This window comes from Chiloscyllium plagiosum, unplaced genomic scaffold, assembly GCF_037043375.1.
Source record: "Chiloscyllium plagiosum isolate Xiang-an unplaced genomic scaffold, Cpla_swu_hap1 HiC_scaffold_24, whole genome shotgun sequence".
NCBI classification, from domain to species: Eukaryota; Metazoa; Chordata; class Chondrichthyes; order Orectolobiformes; family Hemiscylliidae; genus Chiloscyllium; species Chiloscyllium plagiosum.
Genome location: NW_028270162.1, coordinates 30,558,511 through 30,579,543, shown reverse-complemented (window position 1 = coordinate 30,579,543; position 21,033 = coordinate 30,558,511). Strand labels below are relative to the sequence as shown.

Sequence of the window (21,033 nt, the reverse complement as noted above, 5' to 3'; positions counted from 1 at the left end):
TGTTTAGCCACAGAAAATAAAAATAGAAACTGTTAGTTTCAGGACAAGTTGTGAGTAGGCAAGTGCAATATAAAGTGAGGTTATCCACTTTGGTAGCAAAAACAAGAAGGCAGGTTATTATCTGAATGGCAGTAGATTGGAAAAGGGGAGGTGCAATAAGTCATGGGTGTCTTGTACACCAGCCGCTGTAAGTTAACATGCAGGTGCAGCAGTGGTGAAGAAAAAAAATAGTATATTGGTCTTCACAATGAGAGAATTCAAATACAGGAGCAGGGATATCTTCCTGAAATTGTTCAGGGCCTTGACGAGATTGTGTATAGTTTTGGTCTCCTTACCTGAAGAATAATGTTCTATCTATGGAGGGAGTGCAACAAAGGCTTACTAGACTGATTCCTGGGATGGAGAGTGCTTGCATATGAGGAGAGACTGGATGAGTTAGAAATATATTCACTGGACTTTAGAAGAAAGAGGGAAATCTCTTAGAAACCTATAAAATTCTAATAGGACTGGGCAGGGTACTTTTTTTATTCACTCATGGGACATGGATGTTGCTGGCATAGCTAGCATTTTTCTGTCCGTCCCTAGTTATCCTAGAGAAGGACTTTGACTTAGTGAAAGTGAAGAAATGGCAATCTATTTCCAAGTCAGGATGTTGTTCCCATGTCTGCTGCCCTTTTCTTTCTAGAGTTGGATGATCAGGCATGATCATATTGAATGGCGGAGCAGGCTGAAAGGGCTGAACAACTTACTCCTGCTCCTATATTCTGTGTTTCTATGTGAGAAGTACACAACAGTTCAGACATCATCTGTGGAGAAAGAAAGAAAGTACCTCTCCTTCCTGCTTTTTCTGTTTCGTACTTAATAACCGGTAACCTTTTCCACTTTTTCCACATCATCAACCTGAAATGTTCATATTGTTCCTCTCTCCATAGATTCTACCTGACCGATTGAGTATTTCCAACATTTTCTGTTTATTTCATATCTGTAACTGTCAAAATATTTTGATTTAGAATCAATTTAACCTACTGCTTCCTGCATGCCATTTCAAATAACCGGAAACCCATCCTGGTCACTTAATTTGATCTTGTTGCTGGTCTGTCTGTCAATTTCTGCCCTTCTAGTGTTCTACAGTGGGATGACGCTGAACTGTCTATTAGTTCCTGCTTTTCCATTGTCCTGTCTTTAATGAAATTTAAATTTGATCACTTCAAATAATTTGAAATGCAGGATTGTTAATATGGCCAAGCAAGAGATGTCCATGTACTCCTATGGGTAATATCAATACCATGCTAAACATTTTGAAGAACATTAGAGCTCAAAGAAAATAGAATGAAGGACAGTGTCTAGCTCAGGATTTTATAGTGTCATAGTTTTGAAATACGTATTTTAAAATTTGATTAATCTTTGTCAATGCAGTTTTTCAAATAGCATTTTACATTAGGGTTTGTATTATATCTGGAATTGTGCTGAAACTTGTAATGTCCTATTTTAGTCAAATCTATCCAACATTTGAAGTACTAATATTTTATATATATGCATTATTTAAATCAAAACATTCTCAGAAAGATTGGTATTTTTTATTATTTTGATATCACTGCTTTCAATTTTTAGATCCAGGAGATCAATACTCAAATTAACCAATTAATTGAGAAGAGAATGATGAGAAATGATCCAATGGATGACAAACTGTTCCTTTTTCGGCAACAGGTAAGGATGATATAAACATTAGTATTGAAGATGAGCTCCAAACTTATTCTATTTATTTCAAAATGAAGTACATCATTTGTGGGGGGTTTTTTTCAACTTTTTTAATGTGACTGAATTTTTGGTTGAATGGCTGGAGTTATTAAGAGTTATTTCAAACCATACTTGATGTAATTCTGGTAAGTGGGGCTGAGGCCTCAGCTCCCAATTCTGGGTTTAAATCCAGCAATTGCACTATATCCAAAAGGTATAATGGGACCCTTCAGCAACATTTACAAGGTCGCTCGTAATTGGGGAAAATCTCTCCACTGACTGGAGTATACCTAGCACATAGAAGATGATTGCAGTTGGTGGAGGTTAGTCATTTTAGTCCCAAATCATCACTGCAGGAGTTCTTCAGGATAGTATCCTAAGCTCAACTGTTTTCAAGTGCTTCGTCAATTACCTCCCTCCCTTATAGTGACAGAAGTAGAGATGGTCACTTTATTGAACAATGTTCAGTGTCATTCGCCTTGATTGAGATGCTGAATACCATGATTACTGATATTGTAACCATATGCATCTAAATCTGGATAGTGTTCATCCTTTGGCTGACAAATGGTAAATGACACAAATGCCAGGCAATGACCATCTGCAACAAAAAGAAACTAACCATTTCCTTTGAAATACCGTGACATTAACAATGTTGAAAACTCCTGGGTGTTACCATTGACCAGACACTGAATTGGACAGCCATGTAAATACTATGGCTAGAAGTGCTGGTCAGAAGCTAGGAATTCTGCTTCACATACCTTGTACTTAACTCTTATCTCTTATTTCTTTATTTTTCTACTTTATACTAAGAAGGACATTAATGCTTAACTTTTAACTTTGTTTATTTTCTACAATGTACCTAAGATTTTATGCCTAGGTACCTTAGTACCTAAGATGGTGCCAGGAATGGCGACGTAGTACGCTTTTCACAGTACTCATGTACTTCCGTACTTAAGTACACTTGACAATACAATCTAATCCTAATTCTAATTCTAACCATAACTATGAGGGATAAGTTCGACTTACCTGGATGTTTTTCCATCAATACTCAAAGCTCGATGCTATCTAGGATACAGCAGCACACTTGATTGACAATGTCCATCACACATTCATTCTACCACCAACACACAGTGGCAGCAGTGTGTTCCTTCTATAAGATGAACTGCATTAATTCACTAAGGCTTCTCTGCCAGCACCTTCCACATCCACGTCCTCTAACAGCTAGAAAGACAGGGGCAATAGATGAACTCCACCATGTGCAAGTTCACCTCCAAGCCACACCACCCTGACTTGGAACAATATTGCTCGACCTTTACTGTTGGTGGGTCAAAGTGCTGGAACTCCTGTCCGAACAGCAGTAGTACAAGAAAGTGACTTTAGACTTTGGTACAAAATGCTGGTCTAACCAGTAATGCCCAAATCCTGTGAAGGAATAAAAACAATCCTTTAATTGCTCTTACCACATAAATCTCAGCACCCAATCAACTAAGACAATGATCTATTCTGTTTATAGGAAAGTATAAACTCAAGGAGTGAATATATACCCTATAGTTATGATATTCCTCCCACCACAAACTCACTTGAGAAAAGTTCCATTGAATTCATTCAGTGGCACACTGTTCATGGAGAAATTGTTTGCAGATTTTCCTTGTGATTCCTCACATTTATTCATTCATCTTAATCAGTATAAAGCAGGCAGATAAGATTCTGATGTATTGTAAAGTATGGAAAATATATTTGATGTCATCTAAATTTTTGTACTGTCATCCAGTGGGTTATCATTTCAGCCCTATTGAGATTTATACCTGTGTCGCTTGGAAGTTATTGCCACTTGAGAGCATAAATTTGGAATCACCTTATCCATAATCAATCTGTTGGTTCAGTTATACCAGTTTTTAAGTCAGTTGATTGGAGTGGAGGAGGAGTGGGGGGGAGATTTTTTTGGAAGATAGAGGGAAAGCTTTTCACCCTTTTCTTCTGTAATTCAAGGCATTTATCTGCTCAACTGCTGTCAAAAGTAGGTACTTTGAATAATGGTATAATTTCAAATACTCTGTCATTTATTTATTTTTGCCAAATGACTCTTTCGTGTCTATGCAGAAATGGCACCAAGTATCATTTTGCAAGATTTTCAAGAGGGCTTGAAGAAGGTGGGAAGAAGGCCCTAATCAACTGTAGAAAGCCTTAGCTTCAGTCACAACAGTCATTTTTCATTACAAAAGTGTATATAAGAAAATACAAGGAGACTGCTTTTAAAGGCAAACCCGCATGGCAAATTTGTTCTCTTGGGGAAATCACAGACCATTTTAGTCAATACTGGAGCTCTCAGTGGTGCCCCTCACACTTTAAGTTGGAACCAGAGGCTGGAGGTACTTTTCTGTTTCTTTAATGGCCCTACAGTTTTCATGATACAACTACAAGACCCAGGAGGAACCAGCCTCAAGGACAAAGCCCAGCTTCAAACAATGTTAAGACACAAAGGCAAGGAATCATTGAAACATTGGATGTTATCTACAGTCAGCCATGTTCACTGCTCAGCAGGATAACTACATAATCTTCCACAACATCCTTAAAAGTAGATGCAGCTTCCAATCAGGAACCAGTAAATTAGTTTTAGCAATAATTCTAAAAATTCTTTAAAGGCTGGGGAAAACTGTATACCATGTCACAGTGAAGGGAGTTGTCAAATCTACCCTGGGTACGCACCCAGGAAAGTCCCAAATCCATTTGAAAACAAAGTAGGAGTAAAGGTGAAACCATGCTCCATAAGGGATTATTTCAAATCTCACATAGCCATCTACCTGGTGTTCTGGTATGCTGCCAGTTCCTAAATTGAAGGGTTTAATTATAATTTGTGTTGACTTAACACATTTTAAGGAGCAAGTGCAACAAGAGATATTTCCAATGACATCTATAGATGAAAGCCTAGTTAAACTTGCTAACAGCACAATCTTCCACCAAGTTGAATGCTAACAGTGGCTTGTGGCAACTTCCACAAGGACTCCAGGCTGCTAGCCATATTCATAACATCCTGAGAATGTTATTGTTTTAACCATCTTTCTCTGATCATTACATCCACACGAGATTTTACTGTGGACAGCATCCCACATATTAGAAGGAATGAAAGGCATTATATGCCACATAAATGACATTCCCATCCAGTCCTTTGAAGCCTAATGTGATTTTTGGGTAAGGAAAGTCTTGAGAAAGTTACAAGATACTAGGTTAACACATACAACAAATGTGAATTCTCATAGTCAATGTTTTTATTTTGGGCGACATTACTGAAACAACTGAATGACAGCAGATCTGCAGAAAATAGACATCAAGACATTCTACAACCCTGGAATATCACAGAACTTAATAGTGAATCAAGTGGGAAAATTCTTACCCCACTTAGCCTAGATTGATGAACTTCTAACATGACATTTGAAGCAAGATCAGGCATAGCGTTGTACTGAGGATCAACAGCAGTCATTTGATCGAATCAGAAATGTGCTCATTTTGTCAAGGTCTCTGTACATTATGATCCTTACTTTCCAAATAATAGATGCATCATGCATAATCCTGAGAGCAGTCTTAATTCAGATTTAATAGGATGGGATAAGATGGCCAATGTACTACATTTGCTGGTAGGCCAAGCTCCCAGTGTAGCAGTATTTTGAGCAACACCTTTTTATCAGTATTATTAATAACTGTTACCTATAAAGAGAGATTGACGGTTCCATAAGTTGTCCATCTGAATGTTTTCCAGAAGATTCACCGGAGACATCTGGGTATTTCAAATGTATCAGGCCAGGGTACAACAATCTATATGATGCCCTGATATCTCTCATTGTGTAGAGGACTTGGTCTCTAATTGCACCACCTGCATTTCAAAAACTAAAATGTGCAAAAACTGTTACAATTGATCTGTTTCCAATCACCTAGCTTTGTCTATTGAGAACATCTTCTTTCTGGAACTTCTTGACTTTAAGGTGCAGGTGAGTTTAGCAGTCAAACATCATACCAGTAGTCCATGTACCAGACTAGCCAGGCGCTTTTCATAGGCCAGTTACCTATGAGTATAAAATTATGTCCATGAGGCAGTAGTGAAATTTACTACAGAAGGTTTTTTTTGAAATTGTTCTCTCAATTAAAACAAATGACAAAATTATACATCTGCATTGATGAACAAATTCCAAAGTAACATTTTAATTTTCACACCAATTTCCAGGCATCTATCATTTCCCGAAAAAAAGAAGCTAAAGCTGAAGAGTTGCAGGAAGGAAGAGAGGAGTTATCAAACCTGGAGAAAGAACTTGCACAGAAAACAAACCAAGCTCGTGATTTTGATGGCACAGAAGTTCTGAAAGGTGATGAGGTAAGATAACAAGTAACTGCTGATATTTCAGCCATATTCAGCCATTATGGCAGATATTTCAGCCATAATGTTACTGCTGTTAACAAGTGGTTTCATATTTTCTGTCTATAATCAGTTGCAGAATTAACAGTGTGTTTAATTAGAGCTTTGTGTTATTTTAATGTGATAGATTTGTTTCCTGATGAGTCAATCAAACCAACTTCATCTATTATAATAACTCTTATAATGCATCTTTTGGAATATTTATTCGCTTTGAATAGCAGTGGTTGACAATCTTTGGTTGACAATGATGCTTTGTTGTGTTGTGCTATGCATTTGTAAAGTTTGCAGTTTTCCCTACATACTTGAATTTCTAATATCTGCAAAAGTGGCTTGAGTGGGGTAAAGAGAAAAAAATTAATAAACTGAGGAAAAATTGAAAGCAGTCTAAACTGGGCATATTCCTTCTGGATATTGACTAAAGTAACACTGACGAGAAGCAGTCTACTAATTATCTGCTATTTCTGTAGGAATGGTACAACACTTAGACTGTTCATAGAATTATTCTGTGTACTTGAATCCCTAACTAGTTCCAAACTAACATCAGAATCTGGTGAAACTGACTGGTGATAATGCCAATATGTGTCAACAAATAATGAGATGCTTAGGTGTCAGCTGTACCTGGTACTTATGTAACCTGCTGTTTATCAGATCAAACTGGACATTATACAATTTTTCCTACTTTCAGACATATAAACAGCTTCATTATCTGGTGAATTGCAAATTAAATTAAATCCTGTGCTATCATCTACAGACGTTTCCACTTCAGACCATATGCTTAAGTGGTTCAAGGTGATAGAGCTAGGAATTAGGATTTTTGCTGTGATGTCCTTTGGATGGGATGATTAGTCTCTAATAACCGTAACCAGCCACCTTTGATAAGGACATGGCTACAGCTTCTGTTTAGTTTTTTTCATGATTCCTATTGATTTAAATTGTAATGTAACTCCTTTATATCCCACCTGGTGGAATGCTGCCTTGGTACTAAGCACTAACACTGTCATCTCATCTTTGAAATTCAGTTGATGTCTAGTTTAGACCAGGATTAATTTAAGCTTGCAAAAATCCCAACTAACCTTGGTGAACATGTACCACTTAAAAACTTTGTGAAATTTTTGGGCCAGACTAATTTTTTTTATTCATTCACAGACTATGGGCACCATCAACTAAGGCATTTTATTGCCCATTCCTAATCGCCTTTGATAAAGTAATAGTGCACTGACTTTTTGAACTGCTGTAGCCATGTGGTGCAGATTACCCTCAGTAATCATAAATAGTGCGTTGCAGAAATTTGATCCAGCAACTGTGAATGAGCATTGATATGGTTCCAGTTCAGGATGATATATGGCTCAGAAGTAGTAGTTTTGCCATGCAGATGCTTCTTTGTCTTTCTCGGTGGTGGAGATTATGGATTTGGATGATTCTGTCCAAGGAGCTTGATGAGTTATTGCAGTGCATCTAGTGGATAGGACATGCTGCTGCCGCTGTGCATTGGGAGTGGGTAAAGTGAATTTGAATGTGTTTCGATTGGGTGTCAGTCAAGAAATCTGCTGTGTTCTGGATGGTGTCAGGCTGCTCGAGTGCTGTTGAAACCTATCCAGATGTGGGATAGCACGGTAACTGTGGTTAGCATTGCTGCCTGTCAGCGCCACGCACTCCGATTCGATTTGACATTTGGGTGACTGATTGTGTGGTCATTACATGTTCTCCCTGTGTCTGCATGGGTTTCCTCTGGGTGCTTCTACAGTCCAAGGATGTGCAGGTAAGGTAGAATAGCTATGTTAAATTGTCCGTAGTGTCTAGGGATATGCTAGCTAAGTTGATTAGTAATAGGAAGTGCAAGGTTACAGGGATGGAGTAGGGGGTGACATACTCTTCGGAGGAGCAGCATGGGCTCGATGGACTGAATGGCCTGCTTCCACACTGTAGGGGTTCTATAAGAGCTTTGCATCATGTTGTTGACTTGTGCCACAGGCTTTGAGGCTTTGAGAAGTCAGGAGCTGAGGTATTCAACCAAATTCCCAGCCTCTGACTTGTTCTTGTAGTCACAACATTTAGAAGACTGGTCCAGTTATGTAGATGGTGAATGAAAACACACACACACGCAAACAAAGAGAATACTGTTAGTTGTTGGACTCCACTGACTATCAATGAACAAATTATTCTTAGGTGTGTGTTACTCGCCAGCATTTTGACAACCCCTTTCAACATTTTGCACTCAATTAAAAGTAGACCGATGGACTGTAATTGGCTCTGTTTGATATGCCCTGATTTTTAAGGAACGAACATGCCTAGCCAATATTCCACATTGTTGGCTCGATGGCAGAATTTCAATTTAGGAAGGGGACCATTTAATTCTTGAGAATATGTTAAGGCAGAACAGCCCAGAGGTTGTCACAGCTTAAATCCTTTATGGTGTTGGTACACTCGGCCATTTCTTAATATCACATAGAATGAATCATATTGACTAAAGAATGGAATCTTTGATGGGACCTGACAATAAAACCAAGAAAGATCATCCTTCAGCGATTCTGGCTGAAGATGACTGCAAATACTTCAGAACCTGTCTTTTAATCATGTATATGAATGGTTAGTTGATTATATTATTAAAGATATACAGGTGAAGGCTATTTTTGTTTTAAGGATTGAGAGTGCACAAGGAGGTGCTGGTGATGTAGAAGTAATGTCACCAGGTTAGTAATCAGAGCCACCAGGTTCAAATCCTGTTGTGGCAAGTCGTGAAAATGTTTGATTTCAATAAAGAAGTGGAATAAAAGCTAGCATGAGTGTGCTTTTGTGGAGTAGTAGTTTTGTCCCTACCCCTGAGCCTAGAAACCTATGTTCAAGTTCCTATCTGCTCCAGAAATGTGCAGTAACATCTCTGAACAGAATGATTGCTAAAGTCATTAAAGTAACCACAACAAGTTTATCACCATGAAGCAATAGATACCTGAACAGGTTACAAGATTTAAAAAAAACTCTGAGAGCACACATTAAAAGAGACCTTCAGGGAATCTTGTGGAAGAGTATAAGTGTCCCTCTGGACCAGAAAGTTTAGGTTCATGTTTCAACTGCCCAGGAGGTATATCGTAGAATGTCTGAAAAGGTGGATTTTGTTTTAGGACGGCCAGCTAGGGTAGTTAAGAGGCAGAGATCTATAATGCAATAAATTGTGAATAAACCTATCAGCAAAATAAGATTCATTCTCTTTCCATACTTCATCTGTCTTGGATATATTTAACAATGAATTAAGATTTCTGTAATTGAGGATAGCGATTTTCATAGAGCTATCACCTCCTCCTGTTCATTATGTAATGAAGTGAGGATAGCGATTTTCATAGAGCTATCACCTCCTCCTGTTTATTATGTAATGAAGTGAGGATAGCGATTTTCATAGAGCTATCACCTCCTCCTGTTTATTATGTAATGAAGTGTGCAGGATTAACTGATGCAAATGATGACAATGAAAATGATATCAAACTGCGTGACAAAACCTCTCACATCTGGCTGACACACCAGCTGTCCCAGCAACCACCACCGTAACATTTCCTCCTTGTTGCTAGCCAGTGTCCGCTATCCCACCCTCGCTGCTGCTGATAATCCTTGTGCATGGTCATCATTTAGACATCTTTCAGAGTGCATCGGTCATTGTGCCACCTAGTAATGGCGCTGGTAATGAACACAGCCGTTGCTTAATTATCCACTATTCCTGACTAGTTGTTTTGCAGAACTTTAGCTTGTTTTGAGATCTGGTGATGAAAATGTAACTTTATCCACTTTTGACATTGATTCCCTATGCACTCCAAATTGTTTTGAATCATCAATAGCTTCAATTTATTAATTAAAACCTTGCAATCAAATTCAAAACCTGCATTAACATAGAGTTGAATGCTCTGCTAGCTCTCCATAACCTGTACTTTCCTTTACATATCCCTTAAAAAAAAAATGATTTCTCCATCCATTCTCTCAAATCAAAATATTCAATGCTCCAAAAACAGTGTGTCCCTCTTCCTCTCTCTCATTTGTATCATCTTACTCTCAATGGCTTTAATATCTCTTCTGTACTTTTGCATCTGAAATTGTATATAATATTTTCACTGTAACCAAAATATCTTGTTTAAATTTACCATAACCTCTTTTATCTTCTACTTCTCTATGTATAAAAGCCAAAATGTAGTTGGCTTTTTTGTGGCTTTACAAACTTGCATTCGCATTTTCATGGAATTATGTATTCATATGTCTAAAACATATTTTCCATGGCTTTTAGCACGTCTCATTGAACGTGTACTCATTCCTTAATTTTTCTCCCAAAGTCCATCACTACACATACAAAACACACCAGTGGAGGTGACAATTGCATTTCATGCTGGAAGCAAGCGTACAGTGATGCCCTCCAGAAGTTGGCTTCATATCGAATGTTCTCTTTGATATATATTAGTGATCTGGACTTGGATATGTACAGCATAGTTCCAAAGTTTGCAAATGACTTGAAACTGGAAAAGGTAATAAACAGTGAGGAAGATTGGTAACAGACTTCGGGAGGAAATAAATTGGTGAAATGGGCAAAGAAATATGAATTTTGCATTTTTGAAGTTTGAGCAGAGCCATTATAATTTTAAATCCTACAAAGGGTTTATGAACAAAGGTATCTGCAAGGTTGTATGATTTATTTTTAAAGTCACCCGACAATTTTGTTTTGCTATTTAAAAAACAACTTGCAGCACCCTAAATATGCTGTCTGAAGTTTTTAAATTTAGGAAGCAATCAAAACTTTGGAGATAATGCAGATGCTATTTATTAGAAAAGTACCAGATAAGAAACTTTGTGGGAAGAATTGTTATGGTGAGATTGGACCTAGAGTACTTTACACAGCTTTGTTCTCAATATCTAAAGAGGGATATTTTTCTTTATGTAAACTGCAATAAAACTTTATTAGATTGATTTCTGGGTTGAGAGGGATGTCTTCTGAGGGAGGAATGAGTGGAAATATGCCTACACTCTTTGAAGTGTGAAAGAAATGAGAAGTGATCCTGTAGAACAGACAAGATTCCAAGAACTTGAGACAGGGTGGATGCTGAAAGATTGGTTCTCTTGGATGGAGGATCTAGGACTAGAAGACACAGTCTCAGGATAACGGTCAGCCATTTTCAACTTAGATATGAAAGAATTTCTTCACCCAGAGGTTCATGAAGCTTTTCAAATTCTGTGCTCCAGAAGGATGTGAATACTGAATTGTTGAATATATTCTCAACTGAGATTAATAGACTTTTGGATGCCAAGGAAATTAGGGGATAAAGAGATGGAAGGAAAAGTGGAGTCAAGGTTGGGGACAGCCATGATTTCATTCGATAGACTTGAGGGGTTGTATGATCAACACTACTACTTATTTCACGTGTTATTATCTAAAAGATTCCACTTGCTGAAGGATTGATAACCAAAGAACACAAGCCTGAGCTAAATGACGAAAGGTTTTTTTTATGCTTATCTGGAATACACTGCCTGAAAGAACATTGGAAGCAGATTCAATTGTAACTTTAATAAAAGAAATTGGATGAAAATCTTATGTGAGGGAATATTGCAGAGCTGTGGGCAAACAGCAGGACCTAACAGAGCGGAAGTATGATGGGCTGAAAATCCTACTTCTGTGCTACAAGACTCATTGATACAAAGAATTAAGATACATCTGCCATCTGTCTGCCAATTTCCTTCTGAAGTCTTTTCCATTCTTATTGTTTGCTGATTTCCTATTTCATCATTAACAAATGTCATTGTTGTGCTCCCTATGCGAAAGTGCATATAAAGTAAACAAAAGCATGCCCACCATTGACCCAAGGGTACACCAGTTCCAACCATTCTCCAATCTGAACAAAATCCATTGTTTCAAATTTTTATACAATGAATCAGCTATCTATCTGGATTTGGATCATTTCTGAATATTGATAGTGATCTTTTTGTTAAATAGATTAATGGATACTTTATGAAAATCCAGATCCATATATCCTTTTATTATGCACAGTATGACAAATACTGTTTCCTGCTGAATTTGAGTTCATTGCCCCCTGTCAATTTCTACATTATAAGCAACTGCTGCTCCTGAGTGGCATGTGCTTGTGTGACCAGTTTTATATTGCTCTGACATTAGTGGCTTGTAGTGTTTTTAGACCAAGATGAAACAATGTTGTTAGCCCTTGAGAATTGCGCAGATAGTATATTTATAACCCTTATGGATTTCTTAAACCAGTATTACACTTTTTGGCTCAAATGTTAATGCAATTGCACAGTAAATATAATATTGGTACAATTGCTACCAATTTTCAAAGGAAAAATGTCACATTTTCTGTAGATAAGATTTCTCACAACAAGCAGAGGTTACAGTTCAAGTTATAGATTCTATTTCTATCCAGATGAGATGAGGCGACGATGTCCACTTATTGTGTAGCCTAAGTTTGTCAGAAGTGGGGGGGCGAGGAGGGGGGGAGGTGGAGGGGAGCGGGGTGCCTGTAACCTACTAAATATGTAGTGTCCCAGCTCTAGTTACCAAGCTATGAATATCATTTGTGGCTTGCCAAAAAACAGGTGTCATTGACCTATGACAAATACATCGCACATGTTGCATTCTTTTCACAATATTTGAATACGATCCATAGATCTTTGAAGATCAAATTGCAATTGACATGAAAGGTCCAGTGTTTCAGTTATTCAGCTTTGTTAATAGATTATACAAAATCAGAATTAATTTTTGAATATTTCTACATTCTGCTCCTTGTATCAGAATTTTTTTTTGGCTTTTATGCTTAACAATTAAATTCTGAATGTGTTTCAGACAACAGTTTCTTTTTAAGTAGTGTGTTTAATATAACATAACATCCCTTGTTGCTTCACAGAAATATTACAAGTCAAAACATGGCAACAAATCATCTAAGATAATAGATCAGAGGCAGGTTTTAAGAGGTTTCTTAAAGGAGAAAAGTGGATTAGAGAGGCATTCCCTCCTTATAAGGAAGAAATGTGTTTAAATTCATTTATGGGATGTGAACGTTGCTGGCTAAGCCAATATTTATTGCCAACCCTTAATTGCCCTCCAGAAGATGGTGATGAGCTGCCTTTTTGATCCGGTAAAATTCTTAAAGTGTCAGGACACCCACCATGCAGTGGCGATTCATGGGCATTTGACCTAACAACAGTGAATTTTTTTTATATTTCCAAGTCAGGATATTGTGTAACTTGGAGAGGAGCCTATAAATGCTGGTGGTCCCATGTATCTGCTACTATTGTCCTTTCATGTTGAGGAGGCCAAGAGTTTGGAAGGTGCTATCTAAGTAGACCAGGTGAGTTACATGTGCCTTGTAAATGGTGAACTGGGGAGACAAGAGGTGTAAGTTACTTGCTGCAGAATTCCTACACTTTGTCTCCTGTAGCCAGAGTATTTATATGGTTATTTTGTTCCTGGTAAATCATAAAAACCCTCCCAGGATGTTGCCAGTTGGATAATGCCACTGAACATCAAGAAGTGATAGTTAAATTAATCTAGTTGGAGATGGTTATTGCATGGCATTTTTGCAGTGCCAATGTTATTTGCCAATTAGTCTGAGCCTGGATGTAATCTGTGTTGAAACTTTATTGCTGGAACAGCACAGCAGGTCAGGCAGCATCCAGGGAACAGGAGATTCGACGTTTCGTGCCCGAAATGTCGAATCTCCTGTTCCCTGGATGCTGCCTGACCTGCTGTGCTGTTCCAGCAATAAAGTTTCAACTTTGATCTCCAGCATCTGCAGACCTCACTTTCTCCTGGATGTAATCTGTGTCTTGCTGCATATAAACATGAGTTGCTCCAGTGTCTGAGGACCCCCAGTAATGTCAAATATCATGCAATTATTAATAAACATCCCCACTTACGACCACATCTGAAGCAACTGAAGACAGTTGTGTCAAGGACAATATTAAGAGAATCTTAAGGGTCATGTGAAGCAGTAGTAGTGTCTCTACCTCTGGATCAAGAGGCCTGCATTCAGCTCCCACCTGCTTCAGAGGTGTGTAACAACATCTCTGAATGGGTTGATTAGAAAATATCTACAAGACGACCTCTTGCAGTTATATGCTGAGACTGAGATGATATGATTGACTTCAAATATCATAACCATCTTCCTATAAGTTATCAACACCTATCTTTGTTGTGCTCTTTGTAGCACGATTTCAAATCATCTGTATACATGATAAACGAAGGTGCGCTCACCACTAACCCAAGGAAAGACAACTTCCAACTCGAACAAAATCCATTGGTCCAAATTTTTAGTCAATGAAACAACTTTCTATCTAGGCTTTGGATCACATATCTGAATCTTTGTAGTGAACATTTTGATAAGTAGATTAAGGAATAGTTTATAAAAATCCATATACACTAAATCCTTCTATTTTACATATAGTATGGCAAATACTTTTACTCTTGAGTACTGTCAATATGTATATTGTAAGCAACTGCTATTCCTGAGGTGTGACTCCAACCAATAAAAGCTCACTTTGCCCCACCCTCCCCTTCCAATTCCTATTGACTTCAGACTTGCCAAGACTCTTTGATGCCATACTCAATTTAATGCTGTCTCAATGCCATGGGCAGTATCTCTCACTTCATACCTGCAGTTTGTGCTTTTGTCCATGTTTGAATCAACGCTGAAAAAACGGCAGGAGCTGAGTGCACTTCCAAAACCAAACTGAGCATCAGTGAGCATATCATTGCTAATCAGGTGCGGCTGGGTAGCACTGTGCATATCATTGTCCATTACTTTATTGTTGACTGAAAGTAGACAGATTACAGTGGTAATTATCCTAGTTAGATTTATCTTGCTTTTTGATCACAGGATGTACCTCAGTAATTTTCCATGTTGCTGTGTAGATACATGTAACTATTGTAAGTTGTAACTGTGCTGGAACAGCTTGTCAGCAGCATGGCAGCTTGTGGAGCACACCCCTTCAATACAGTTGCCAGAATGTTGTCAGTTGCCTTTGCAGTAACCAGTGTCTCCAGCTATTTCTTGATATCACATGGAATGAATGAAATTGATTGAAGACTGTTACCAGTGATGCTGAGAATTTCAGAAGACTGAAATGGATGCACGTGACACTTTTAGTTGAAGATGTATGCAATTGGAAACATAGAATATAGCAGCAGGTGTAGAGTCATTTGGTCCTTTGAGCCTGCTACGCCATTCAAAATGCTCATCATCCAACTCAGTACGCTGTTCCCACTTTTTCTCCCATATCCTTGAATCCCTTTAGTTCTAAGCACTATATTTTCATCTTTTTTAAAAGTCTTCAATGTTTTGGCCTCAACAGTTTCCTGGGTTGGAGAATTCCACAGGTCATCACTCTCTGGAAAAAGGCCTACCCATCTTATCTTAGACAGTGACTCCTGGTCCTGAACTTCCCATTCATTGGGAGCATCCTTCCTTATTTCTACTCTGTCCAGCCCTATTAGATTTGAATAGGTTTCTATGAGATGCCCCTATTCTTCTAAAACCCAGTGAATATAACCCTAATTGATGCAGACTTGTCTTCATTTGTGAGTCCTGCCATATCAGGAATTGCATACCCTACATAAAAGGGTCACTGGACACAAAACATTAACTCTTTTCTTTGCACAGATGCTGCCAGACCTGAGCTTTTCCAGCAACTTCTGTTTTTCCATTGTGATTTGATTGACCACTTTGCAAATTGAATCCCCTCCTGGGCAAATCTAAGACAGATCCTTCCCATCTTCTTCCTTTCCTTTTCTCCCTCATCCATTCCTTCCCTACCCTTCTGTTTACTCCCCTCCCCCATCTTTACCTTCCTTTATAAAAACAATTGTTGAATGTCCAATGACACTACATACAGAGACATTTATATATGTTTGTTAACTATTGTTTCTTTTTATTGGTTCTCCATCTTCAGCTTTTCATTCAACTATATTTTTGTGCATATTTCTTTGTCCTTTTTTTAAACTAGCATTTTGTTCTTTCCTTCAGTTGGAAGGTCAGTGGTATGTCAGAGAAAGGTGATGGTAGGGATTCTGGGAAGAATGTGCCCTGCAATTCTTGATAGCTCCCTTCTCATCCTAACTTCCTATTTTATTTATGTTTTTGTTCAACCATTGCGCACATTTTTCCTTATTTCTCATTCAAGTTAGGATAAGAAAAGGCAATAGTTTTGCTTTTGCTAATTTAAAAAATTGTCCTTCCAACATTTCAGTGACTAGCATATTCACATTTTCTGAATATCTACATTTAGAGGCTGATGAATGGTTTTCTGTCTCTTTCAAAATTCAACTTGTTTCATTTTCAAAATGAATGTCCAATCAGAATGAGAAATGTATCCTGGGAATTTAGATACATTAATTATTTTTAGATTGCACAGTCTGAAGCAATTTCACATGCCTGGACAACAATATTAAGCCAAGCCTTTGAAAAAACTGAGTTTTTCATTTCAAATCCTTCATGAAGATAATAGCACAAAAAGCTTTTCAATGATTAAATGTAGTTATCTAATTACCTTCCTGACCCCACTATAACCTCTTTTGTGTGAATCTGTATGCCATTGCTATTTCCTGTTAGTTTCTGCCTCTAAGTTCCTACTGCAGAGTATTAATTTGAAATTGCTTCTGGCTGTACAGTACATTTGTGTTGAACATAGGTGAAATTGCTCAACATGTAATTTGTGTGATGGTAGAAATTGAAAGGTGGAAAGTTATGGCCCATCATCTTGTGAAGACTTGAGTACCCTGCCTTTTACCAATATCTTTTTGAAAGAAACTGGAGTTTTTACTTCAGAGAAAGCTGGAGTTTATTCACATATACTAACAATATTTATGAGCATGCATGTGAAAAGAAGCATCGGCAAACTAGGTTACATTCTAAATGGAGAATTGAAAATAACTAATTGAAAATCTAGTGAGCACATCTCTCTTCTAAACTACTAACAACTTTTTAAGAGTGTCTTATGGTGTGATTTCTATTTATTAATGTCGAGTAGAATGCTGAATTATCTACTCCAGTGCTGTGATACATTCTGTGAACGGAATTGCAAATTGCATATCGCCAGCTTGCAATTTTCCATTTATTTGAGTTTAATTTAAGATGCACCTCATTTAACAAGAAAGAAATACTTGCACACATGCAGTGCCTTTAAAACTTCAGGACATCCCAAATGGTCTACTTCCAACATAGGTACAGTGGACTCCCACAAATAGTAATGAGGTAATGATCACATAATCTGTTTGGGTTATTGATTGAGGAATGAATGTTTGTCCTAGACACCACAGGGGACTCCCTGCTCTTATTTGAAATATTATTGTGAGATCTTTTATGGGTATTTGAGAGTCTCAGAAGTAAACATTAGAACCTAAAGAAAGAAAGCATTGGCAATTAGGAGAAATATTTGGGGATAGCTGAGGATGAAAAGAATTTCAAAAATGTTTTAAAAAGTAACGCAATGCAGGAGAATACAATGCAGAGCTGAAGCGATCAACTGTAGCATTCTTCAAAAGGCATATAAAGATTTCAAGAATTAAATGACACTAATTTAAAGAACCATTTAGCATTTGGATTTGCTGCTTTTTCTTAGTGTTGCTATTGGCAAAGGGCACATGCACTTCCACGATGAAGGAAGGGCAAAACTAAATAGAGTGATTCCAGTACAGCTGTTAGTGTCATTGTAGTTCCTTGGGAAGATTTATTTGTTCTTTCTCTTAGCTGCAGGCTTTGCATGTTTCAGATATAAAAAGGGGAGGGATTTGTTATAATACAACATAGGAAAAGTATTTTATAAATGAATTTAAAATATAAAACTCTCAAAAAAGTTATGTAAAGATCATAGCAGACTTACTTCAGTATTTCCTTTTTTGTTTAACCAATTTACTACTGTACCATTAGAATGTTTGTACTGGAAAATTCAAAATTCAAGAAATGGTTTTGTATAATGCATAGCACATAGAACATTACAGGCCCTTCAGCCCATGATGTTGTATCGAGCATTTATCTTAATCTGAGATAAACCTAATCTACACACTTCTCAATTTACTGCTGTCCAGGTGCTTGTCTAGCAGTTATTTAAATGTCCCTACGTCTCTGACTGTACTACCACTGCTGGCAGTGCATTCCACGCACCCACCACTCTCTGCATAAAGAACCTATCTCTGACATCTCCCCTATACCTTTCTCAAATCACCTTAAAATTATGACCCCTCGTAACAGCCATTTCTGCCCTGGGGAAAAATCTCTGGCTATTTATTCTATCTATGCCTCTCATTACCTTGTACACCTCTATTAAGTCACCTCTCTTCCTTCTTCTCTCTAGTGGGAAAACCCCTAGCTCACTTAACCTCTCTTCATAAGACAAGCCCTCTAATTCAGGAAGCATCCTGGTTAATCTCCTATGCACCCTCGCTAAAACATCTGCGTCCTTCCTTTGGGGCGGCACGGTGGCTCAGTGGTTAGCACTGTTGCCTCACAGCACCAGGGACCTGGGTTCGATTCCAACTTTGGGCAACTGTGTGTGTGGAGTTTGCACATTCTCCCCGTGTCTGTGTGGGTTTCCTCCAGGTGCTCCGGTTTCTTCCCACAATCCAAAGATGTGCCAGTCAGGTGAATTGGCCATGCTAAATTGCCCATAGTCTTAGGTGCATTAGTCAGAGGGAAATGGGTCTGGGTAGGTTACTCTTCGAAGGGTTGGTGTAGACTTGTTGGGCCGAAGGGCCTGTTTCCACACTGTAGGGAATCTAATCTATAATAAGGCGACCAGAACTGAACTGTGGTTTAACCAGGGTTTTATAAAGCTGCAGCAAAACCTCGAGGCTCTTAAACTCAGTACTCAGGATTTTCCTGTTCCCTTTCTTGAACAGAGGAACAACATTCCCAATACATTAAAACTTACTTGCCTTTTATTTGTTCTATGCTCTCGTTAATTTGAAGCTGGCTGGTTAAAAGCCCCAACTGTGCCAATTGGATAATAATGTCTATAGTGCATCATATGATGCCCTTACAATTTCCTTCAGTCATCCAGAATATTTGAATACTGTTGTAATGTCTTATGTACCATGCTGGAATTCATATTGTATTTAAGAACTAACATTAATGTGGTAAGGCATTCTAAGGAGAGCTTCATAGGTGCACTAACCAGACAAGTTTGATACTGGGCCAAGTGAGATATCAGAAAAGGTGATTGAAAGAGGTCACAGAAGTGCATGTTATGGAATCTCTTGAAAAAGAAATGCTAGGTATAGAGATATAGAGGGTTCAGGTAGGGAATTCCTGAGCTTAGAATCAAGACAGGTGAAGACATAGTCAATCATGATGAAAATGGGAAAAATGTCTCTGTAGATTCTGGGAATTATTAACATACTTATATCTTGTTAAAATTGTTAAATTCTATTAGCTTAACCCAGGATAAGAACTTTTCCTGTAATTTCACAAATTTTTTATGTAATGACATTAGAACAGGTTGATTATGCCTTGGAGTCCTTCAACATGTTGTACTCCAATTCTTCCATTCATCCATTCATAGAGCAGTCATTTGGATTAATCGTAACATTCCCATCTCTGAATCAACAGGCGCAGGGTTTTATTTCTGCTGTTACTAGTCCCAATGATAGAAGACTGGAGCTTCAACGTTTTTGGGTTAACATCAGCAGGTAAATCTAGTTGATGTATGTGACCTGCTCCCGACCACTCACTCATTTTGTAAAGCTTCTGGGATTCTGAGACTCTCCTGACAATTAGAACCAACTGTCTTTTTAACTAGTATAAAGATAGTTATGGCAATGGCAACATTCATGTCGCAGCTACTCAGATCTAGGAAGAAGATGCTGTAATGCAGTGGTAGTACCCTTACATCTCAGCCAGAAGGCCTGGATTCAAGTGCCACCTGATCCAGAGGTGTGTTATGACATCTCTGAACAGGTTAATTTAGAAAGAAAACTTGCATGGAGGAACAAGTTCTTTTGTAGTGCCATGATAGTGTCCCTAAATCTGAGCCAGGAAGCCCAAGTTCAAGTCCGACCTCATTACAGCCTTGGTTCAAACATGGCCAAAAGAGCTGAATTCCAGAGGTGAGGTGAGAGTGATAGTCTTTGACATAAAGGCTGCATTCAACATAGGGTAGCATCAAGGAGCCCTAGAAAAACTGGACCAATGGGTATCGGGGGGCAAACTCTTCAATGGCTGGAAGATAGTCATGGTTGTTAGAAATCAGTCATCTCAGCTAAAGGACATCTCTGCAGGAATTCTTCAGGGTAGTTTCCTAGGCCCAACTACCTTCAGCTGCTTCATCAATGACCTTCCCGCCATCATAAAATCAGAAGTCAGGATGTCCACCAATGATTGCACAATTCACCATCATTTACGACTCCTCAGATACTGAAACAGTCCATGTTTGAATGCAACAAGGTCTGGACAATAACCAAGCTTGGGCTGACAGGTTAGAGACAAAAACTGCAGATGCTGGAATCCGAAGTAGACATCCAGGAGGCTGGAAGAACACAGCAAGCTGGGCAGCATCAGGAGGTGGAGAAGTCGACCCTTCTTGAAGGGTTACACCCAGAACGTACACTTCTCCACCCCGTGATGCTGCCTGGCTTGCTGTGTTCTTCCAGCCTCCTGCCTGTCTACCTTGGGCTGACAAAAGTAATGTTCGCATCTTAGAAATGCCTGGTTATGACCATCACTAGTTAGAGATCACCAATAATCTAACCATCATCCCTTGACATTCAATGGTGTTACTATTCCTGAATCCCCCACTATCAACATCCTGGAGGTTGTCATTGACCAGAAAGTCAACTGGACTCACCACGTTAACACAGTGGCTATAGGAGCAGGTGAGAGGCTAGGAATACTATGACAAGTAACTCATAACCTGACTCCCAAAGC

At 38.4% G+C, this 21,033-nt stretch overlaps 1 protein-coding gene across 1 annotated transcript in view; it reads left to right on the top strand.

Annotated features, from left to right (window-relative positions):
• The window catches only part of ift81 (intraflagellar transport 81 homolog), a 109,940-nt gene that overhangs the window by 35,304 nt on the left and 53,603 nt on the right, over positions 1 to 21,033 (top strand). The window contains exons 10-11 of the mRNA XM_043715704.2: positions 1,612 to 1,707; positions 5,954 to 6,100. Coding sequence (XP_043571639.1) covers positions 1,612 to 1,707; positions 5,954 to 6,100 — 243 coding nt within the window. The remainder of the gene's footprint in view (positions 1 to 1,611; positions 1,708 to 5,953; positions 6,101 to 21,033) is intronic.